The sequence below is a fragment of the Dryobates pubescens genome, chromosome 20, assembly GCF_014839835.1.
Source record: "Dryobates pubescens isolate bDryPub1 chromosome 20, bDryPub1.pri, whole genome shotgun sequence".
In the NCBI taxonomy this organism is placed as follows: domain Eukaryota; kingdom Metazoa; phylum Chordata; class Aves; order Piciformes; family Picidae; genus Dryobates; species Dryobates pubescens.
The window spans coordinates 2316109-2324110 of record NC_071631.1 but is presented as its reverse complement, the minus strand read 5'-3'; the positions used below and the strand labels follow the sequence as shown (position 1 = coordinate 2324110).

The 8002-nt window shown below is 61.2% G+C and overlaps 1 protein-coding gene across 4 annotated transcripts; it reads right to left on the bottom strand.

The window, feature by feature from the left end:
* Positions 1 to 471: 471 nt before the first annotated feature.
* Positions 472 to 6359, bottom strand: LCK (LCK proto-oncogene, Src family tyrosine kinase). Of its 4 annotated transcripts, none has more exons than XM_009908417.2 (12): positions 6243 to 6359; positions 6054 to 6111; positions 5879 to 5969; positions 5644 to 5742; positions 5402 to 5505; positions 5145 to 5294; positions 4595 to 4747; positions 3363 to 3542; positions 2898 to 2974; positions 2408 to 2561; positions 1585 to 1716; positions 472 to 674 (listed from the first exon to the last, which is right to left on the bottom strand). In XM_009908417.2, exons 1-12 carry the CDS (start codon positions 6357 to 6359, stop codon positions 472 to 474), a joined length of 1518 nt encoding a protein of 505 aa, XP_009906719.1. The 4 variants fall into 4 exon arrangements, with proteins under 4 accessions (XP_009906719.1, XP_009906718.2, XP_054026518.1 ...); XM_009908416.2 differs by having other exon boundaries at positions 6054 to 6135; positions 6258 to 6359; XM_054170543.1 differs by having other exon boundaries at positions 5879 to 6135; positions 6258 to 6359.
* Positions 6360 to 8002: the final 1643 nt, after the last annotated feature.

Below are 8002 nucleotides of genomic sequence, written 5' to 3'. Positions count from 1 at the left end.
GTCACAGAGTCTCAGGCTCCCAGCAGCACCCCGGGGTGGGGTTGGTGTCAGTGGGGGCCATCCCCTGGCCAAGAGCTGGGGTGGCCATTGCTTGGGGAGGGGGATAGGTGCTGTCACCAGGGTGATGCAGGAGGCAAACCCCAGCCACAGGGGAGACTGGGGAGACTGGCAGCTGGATTTGCTCCCAACCAAGATCAGTGTGGTGGGCACCTGCTGAGCCCCACCAGGGCCCCCAATGCATGCCAGCCCTCTGCTGTTTGGAGTCACTTGTTGGCTTTGGCCATCCATCAGCTTCTGGAGGGAGTGAAATCCTCTGCTCCAAAGATCTGAAGCGCTTCAAGTCTTTACTGCCCAGGTCCGGGTCTGCCAGTGTGCCTCGGGGCAACGTGTATGGAGTCTGTGGAGACCTGATGCAGGGGGAGCACCCACGGGCACCCCGACACAAGGGTGTCCCAGCTGCTGCTGGAGTCCTCACGGTTGCTGCTGGTACTGGCCCTCGGTGGCGGTGAAGAAGTCCTCCAGCACGCTCTTCATGTACTCAAAGGTGGGACGTTCCTCAGGCCTCTCCTTCCAGCACTGCCTCATCAGTTCATACAGCTCCCCTGGGCAGTTGTCCGGCTGTGGCATGCGGTAACCACGCTCCAGCTTCTGGATCACCTCAGGGTTGGTCATCCCTGCCAGGGCAACACAGAGAGCCCTGAGTTGGCACCACGAGGACAACACACACAGCACCCTGCTTTTCCAAATCCCATGGGAAAGCTTCCTTCTCCCCAGCAGCCAGCAGATGGAGAGGGGAGATTCTGCCACTCTGCTCCAGGGAGACCTCGCTTGGAGTATTGCCTCCAGCTACGGGACCCTCAGCATGGCAGAGACATAGATCTGCTGGAGCAGCTCAGAGGGCTGGAGCAGCTCTCCTCCAAACACAGGCTGAGAGAGTTAGGGTCGTTCAGACCAGTGAAGAGAAGTTTCCAGAGAAACCTTAGAGCAGCCTTCCAGTACCTAAAGGGGCAACAGGAGTGCTGGGGAGGGGCTGTTCAGAAGGGCTTGGAGTGATAGGATGAGGTGCAATGGTTTGAAACTGAAGCAGGGCAAATTTAGGTTGGACATTAGAAGTCCTTCACAACGAGAACGGTGAAACACTGGAAGAGGTTGCCCAGAGATGTGGTTGAACCTCACCCCTGGAGCCACTCAAGATCAGACTGGATGTAACCCTGGGCTCTAGTTGGAGGTGTCCCTGCTGACCTCGGGTCGGGAGGGGGGGGTTGGACAAGATGCTCTTTGAGGGTCCCTTCCAACCCGATGCAGTCTGTGAACCCTGCCTCTGAAAAGCTCTTGGTGGCTTTCCGGCGGTGGCAGGACACGTGTGTGTGTGTGTGTGTGTGTGTGTGAGAGTGGTGGAACCCACGGCAGGGCTGGCCGGGTCGGGAGCCAGGAGGGGCAGGCGGCAGCGGTGTGCGTGCGGCGCTGCATGCACACAGCCGCAGCTCTGCGCCTGCGCCAGCCGCCCGTGCCAGCCCCGCCGGGTGCCAGCCCCGCTGCCAGCCGGCCCCGCTGCCAGCCAGCCAGCCGCCGGGAAAGCCTGACCTGGATAGGGGATCCGGCCGTAGGTGACTATCTCTGTGAGCAGGATGCCGAAGGACCAGACATCCGACTTGATGGTGAACGTTCCATAATTAATGGCCTCCGGCGCCGTCCACTTGATGGGGAATTTAGCCCCTGAAAAGCAGCAGGGGAGAGGAGGAAATAAAACGTTGCAGCCGAGCTGGAAGTGTCCCTTGAGTTTAACCTGATGTGACAGCCCTGAGTCAGCCTCTGTCCCTGCTGCACGCCTGGAGCTGGGGCTGGTGGCAGCCAGCCCCCCCTTGCCCTCCGCTATTTGGCAGGCTACAGAGCCCCCGGGGTAGGCTGGCACCCCCGCGGCGGGCAGCACGCCTGTTCCTCCGGGAGCCACTAGATAGGGCTGTGACCCCACCGAACACGGGGCTGGGGGGGAGAGTGGGATGGGAAAGGGGGTGGGGGGAGAGGGGGATGGAAAAGGGTGGGGGGGAGAGGGGGATGGAAAAGGGTGGGGGGGAGAGTGGGATGGAAAAGGGGGTGGGGGGAGAGGGGGATGGAAAAGGGGGGGGGGGAGAGTGGGATGGAAAAGGGGGGGGGGGGAGAGTGGGATGGAAAAGTGGGGGGGGGGGGAGAGTGGGATGGAAAAGGGAAGAAAGACTTCTGCACCCTCAACCTGCTCCCCTCTCCCAGGGCTTCACACCATCCTGCAGCTCCTGGGGTACTGTAGGGACCCCCAGGCAGGGATGCAGGGAGGTTCCCTTCTCCCTTGGCACTGAGCTGTGTGCACCCCGAGAGTGGGGCTCAGTGGGGGGCACAGGGGGCCGAGGCAGAGGGGGCCAGGGCCACACACCCTCCCGGGCTGTGTACTCGTTGTCCTCGATGAGCCGAGCCAGGCCGAAGTCGGCGATTTTGCAGCAGAGGGCATCTGACACCAGGATGTTGGCAGCCCTCAGGTCCCGGTGGATGTAGTTCTTGGCCTCGATGAAGGCCATGCCTTCAGCAATCTGCAGTTGGCAGTTAATTGCAATTAGACTGGAGATTAGGAAGAAATTCGTGGCAGTGAGGGTGGGGAGACGCTGGCACAGGTTGCCCAGGGAGGCTGTGGATGCCCCCTCCCTGGAGGTGTTCCAGGCCAGCTTGGACGAGGCCTTGAGCAACCTGGGCTGGTGGGAGGTGTCCCTGCCCATGGCAGAGGGGTTGGGACCAGGTGATCTTCAGGGTCCCTCCCAACCCAACCCGTTCTGTGATCCTAACAGCCACCAGCCCAAGCTGGGCAGAGCCAGCTCCAGCCCTGGCAGAGCTCTCTCCACCAGCAGCTCCACAGCTCCCTCCCCACTCGCCTGTGCAGCCATGTCCAGAAGTTTGTGGATGCTGAGCTTGACTCCTTCTGAGGTCTTGAGGAAGTCCACGAGGCTGCCTGCAATGAAGCCAGCAGGTCTCTGCACAGGCAGGCACACTGCATCTCCTGGGGCTGGGTGTTGCAGTGGTGGAGTCACCAGTCCCCCCCTGCAGCACCAAATGTGTGGCTGAGCAGCTCACAGCCCCCACAAGAGCAGGTGAGAGCAGGCAGGCAGGAGAGCACCTTGCCTGCAAGGTCCTTTTGCCCCTGCCAGGGCTGACCCCCAAGCTCCCAGCCGGTGGAAGAGCAGCAGAGCACAGCGAGGCGAAGGATGCTAAAAGCAGCTCCATAAACAAAAGCCAACCCTTGGCCACTGATGGGGGCAGCCACGAGCTGAAAGACCACAGCTCTGCACAGCTCCCAGCCACCCCCCACCCATGGTGGGCAGCAGGTGGGGTGCCCTCACCCTTCTCCATGTACTCTGTGATGATGTAGATGGGCTCCTTCGTCACCACGGCGTAGAGCCGCACCAGCCGTGGGTGCTGCAGGTTCTTCATGAGGTTGGCCTCTGCCAGGAAGGCACTGGGTGACATGCTGCCCTGCTTCAGGTTCTTGATGGCCACCTTGGTGTGGCCATTGTAATAACCTGCAGAGGGATGGGGCAGAGTGTGAGGAGGCAGAGGGACCCCCCACCGGTGGGCATGGCCAGCGGATGTGTGGCAATAGCGGTGCCAGCCACGGAGGCAAGCGTGGGGACCACTCAGGGAGCATCCCAATCTAAAGCTGCACAAGGAGGAGATGTTGGAGATTGCAAAGGTTGGCTGAAGATGGGCAGAGGACCTTCATGCCCTGGAGGACTGTTGGAGTGGGGCCAGAGGGCTTAGGGGCTAATCACAGCTCAGCAATGGTCACCTCCTGGGGCAAGATCTGTAACCACGTCCGAACCCACCAGGCTGATGCTTTCACCTGTGGCTTTCAGCCACCAGAAGGAAAGGAAGCTGTTGCTTGATGGGCTTTGAAGAGGAGGGGTGATGGAGGGGGTGTGGACAGTGCTGTCCAAGCCTGGCTCCTGCTGGGTACCTGGAGGGGACTTTGCAGGACAGCCAACAGCCATGGGAATGAAGTCAGGGACCCCACTGTGAAGGAGGATGGAGGGGAGTGGGGCAGTCTCAGTACCTTCCCCACCACTCACCCAGGGAGCAGGAGATGCTTTCGTGGCTGGGTGGCAGCATACCAGAGGCCCCACGCTGCCTCCAAGCCCCCAGCTGCTCCCAGTGTCACAGGGACAGCCACAGCAAGGGTCATGTCCAGTGCTTGTGGCCCCCATGCCAGACCCACGGTGAGCAGAGCCCAGCTGGAGGAGGACACAGTGCAGCCCCCGTGCATGACACCTGCACCAGCACCCATCCTGGTGCTGGGTGCCTGCCCAGGCAGTGCTGCAGGGGTCTGGGTGGCCAGGGGTGGGAGATCTGGGGAAGCCTGGACTGCTTTGGGTAAACCAGAGCTGCTCCTGGGCTGCTCTAGCTGCTGGTTTTCTCCTCTCTTCCAAAGCCTTGTGAAAAGCTGAGGTCCCACACTTGGGGCTGTGCTGGCTACTCCATCAGAGACCCTGACTGAGGGCACCACAAGGTCCCTCTGATGGTGCCCACACCGGTGCCCCCTTTCAGGAGGAAAGCCCCCATTTTCACCCAGGCTCACCCATCCACACTTCTCCAAACTGCCCTGCTCCCAGCTTCTCCACCAGCTTCAGTGACTCCCGTGGCACCTCCCACTCATCCTGCCACCAGGGCTTCTGTGGCTTCTGGGTCCGGCAGGGCTTGCCCAGGCGAGTGCAGAGTCCATCAGAGCTGCCTGTGGCACAGGGGGAGTGCCAGCATCAGCATGGGCAGAGGGCACAGGGCACCCACCACAGGCTAACAGCTTGGCTGGGGTGTGAGCAGAGTCCTAGAACACATCAGGTTGGAAGGGACCCTCAAAGGTCATCTTATCCAACCCCCTGCAGTGAGCAGGGATACAGAATCATAGAATCATGGGATGGGGTTGGTTGGAAGGGACCTTAAAGATGATCCAGTTCCAGCCCCTCACCACCACCACGGGCAGGGGCACCTCCCACTGGACCAAACATCTCCAACTAGATCAAGTTGCCCTCTCAAATGTGACCTTGAATGTCTCCAGCAGCGTCTTCTGCTCATCCCATCCCCATCCCTATCCAATCCCCCTCCAGGAGCAGCCCCTCTGTGGCACCTACGTGTGTAATGCTCCACCAGCTCATGCAAGCTGCTGAAGGTGACCCGGGGGGAGATGTAGTACCCCCCGCTGTCCATGTTGCGGATCTTGTAGTGCTTCACCGTCTCGCCCTGGTTCTGGTCGAAGTCCCTCACGGACAGCGAGTAGGAGCCTGGGGAGAGACCATGTAGGTGCGGGGACCCCGCGCTCCTCCCGTGCTCCCCAGCACCTTTGCAGGGGCTGCAGCGGGAGGTGGCAGCAGAGGCTGCAGGGTGGTACCTTTGGAGGTTTCGCTCTCCCGGATGAGGAAGGAGCCGTGCGTGTTGCCCGACGCCAGCAGCTGCCGCTCCGCGTCCTTGCGGCTGATGTTCTTGAAGAACCACCTGGGGGCACGGGGCAGGGTTAGGGCTGAGGAGGTTGCTCAGGCCACCTTCAGCCACCGGTGCTTTGGGGGGGGCGCTCCTGGCCTCTTCCCACCCCTGCCACCAGTGCGGCTTGGTTCCTACTCAGCCCCTACTCACGGCTCCGGCTCCAGGCTGTTCACCATGGCCACGAAGTTGTAGGGGATCAAACCCTCCTGGCCGGTGGTGAGGGACTGTGCCTTCCACCACTCCCCACTCCTGCAAGAACGCAGCAAGGTGAGACCTCCCCCCTCAGTTGCCAGGACCCCACAGGGACCCCACCCCCCGCAGCAGGGGGCTGCCGGCTGGGGGGCTGCAGGGTCGTGCCAAGGTGGTGCCACTGCTGCTCACTCACTCCTCCAGGACTCGCAGCTTCTCTCCCTTCCGCAGCTCCAGGTCCCCGTCGTGCTTGGGCTCATAGTTGTACAGGGCCACCACCAGCTTATCTGGGAGGGCAAGTGGAGGGGCAAGGTGGCGGTGGCCAACCCAGGGGGTGTCCACAGCCACCCCCTGCCACGGCTGGGCCTTACCTTGCAGGGGGGAGCGTGGTGGAGTCGTGGCCTCGTAGGACACCAAGGGGTCTTGCACCTCGGAGCCGTTGTGGATCAACCTCTGCGAGAGGATGAGGAGCCCCATGAGCCTTCACCTTCCCAGGGCTGGGTTTGGCCATCCCATGGCCACCACCAGAGGTGTTTGGCCACTGGTGTTGGGGTGGCCACTGGCCCCCTCCTCACCTGGCGCTTGCTGTCGGGGTCGATGGGGTAATTGCAGTGCTCACAGATGTCGATGTTCTCGATCCAGTCCTCATCATAGTCTGAGCTGCAGCAGCAGCCCATGGTGGCTGCAGTGAGATGGGACATGGGGAGGGAAGCCTTGTCTCTCCTAGGGTGCCCATCCCAGTACCCATCCATCCATCCTTCCTTCTGTCTGGCTGCCCATCCTACACACTCCCCAGGTCCTCAGCTGAACTGGGGATGTGCCCTGGCCCCCTGGCACCAGCCCAATTTCCTCCTAACAGAACTTAGGTTTGTTCCTCAGAACAAAAGTTCTGGCTTGGGTCATTAAAAGCACTGAAGGCAATCAGTCCCCAGCCTCAGGCTTCCCTTCCCCACCAGCACAGCCTGGACTTGCCTTGCCTCTTTCACCAGCTCCTTCCCACCCTGCAGCACTGGGCCTGATACCTACATTCTCCACCTAGATCCCAATCGAATGATGGTGACTCCACCACCTCCTTGGAACAGGCTGCCCAGGGAAAGGTGGAGTCACCATCCCTGGAGGTATTTCAGGAGGTGCTGGGGGCTGTGGTTTAGTGGTGGTGGCTCTGCAGCAGCAGTGGGATTGTGAGCTCTAGGAGAGTGGTTGGACTTCGAGATCTCAAAGGTCTCTTCCAACCTCACTAGCTCCATGGTTTGGTTCTGTGATTCTATTAGTAGCCCAGAGGCAACCCAAATGTCCTTGCATGGCTCTGCAACAGGCTTTGGCTGGTGCAGGCACCTCCCTGACCCTGAAAGCAGCTCCTGGGGTGAGAGGCGGATGTGAGAGCTCCCCGACCCATGCTGCCTCACCTCCAATTTCCTCCTCTCCCCCAAGCTCTCCTGAGGCTCCTCACCACACACTCAGCCCCACCACCGTGCTCCTGCTTCTCCTGCATCAGGGATGCCCTTTAAGCCCACCCCATCCCTGCTTGGGTGCCCCTCATTCTGGGCAGCTCGCCCTGAAACAGCAACAATCCTCCAACCTCAGCCATCGGCCCTGGTCATGGTGACACCAAGCTGGTGCAGGGCTACACCCCAGGGTCCCTGGCACTGTGGTGTGGACACTGGGACAGCCTGGGAGTGATGCCAGGAGCGTCTTACGGGTCCTGAAACCCCCACCCAGCAGCTCTCACGCAGCTTCCCCTGCGTGCCAAGCGTGGCACAGAGCCAGGAGCCCTGGTGCCGCCTCAGGTGGAAACAGCCCTGGAAAAAGCTCTTTTGCAGAAGCCTCCTCACCTACAGCACCAGAATCCATCTCCACCAACACTTAGCCTCCAAACTCTCCTTTCCAGCCTCTGCCCAGCCGCTCTGGGCGCTCTCTGGGGGTTGCAGTCCCGTTTCTGCAGGGCTGGCAGCCCCACGGTGCCCAGAGCCAGCCCAGGTGTCTCTGCCCCAGCACCCAAAGCCAGCAGCCACCTCTGCAAACATCAAGCAGCAGGAGCTCTTATGTGGCAGCCTCAGAGCAGCTGCAAGGGTCCCTGTTCTCACCGTGCCCTGCAGTGAGCCAGGTCCCTGGCACACCGCTGAGCTGTGGCAGCTGCTTTGCTTGGGCCATGCTGGCCCCTGGCACTGCCAGCACCATCTTCTCCTTGGTTTCCTACCCAGGAGCCATCCTATGGCTCTGGGTCACAAGCACACACTTAAACTCACCTCTCTGTGCTGCCAAGGAGGGCATGACAGTGGGTGCCTGGTTTGAGTGGGTATCCCCATGGGTGCCTGGAGGA

Bases quoted from the DNA above. Each gene is read 5' to 3' on its own strand.
- LCK (XM_054170543.1), bottom strand. From the start codon at position 6,359: ATGGGCTGCTGCTGCAGCTCAGACTATGATGAGGACTGGATCGAGAAC. The intron at 6,136-6,257 runs GTGAGGAGGGGG...ATCCTCTCGCAG, and splicing joins ACCCCGACAGCAAGCGCCAG to AGGTTGATCCACAACGGCTC. The intron at 4,748-5,144 runs GTAGGTGCCACA...CCTGTGCCACAG, and splicing joins GCTGGTGGAGCATTACACAC to GCAGCTCTGATGGACTCTGC.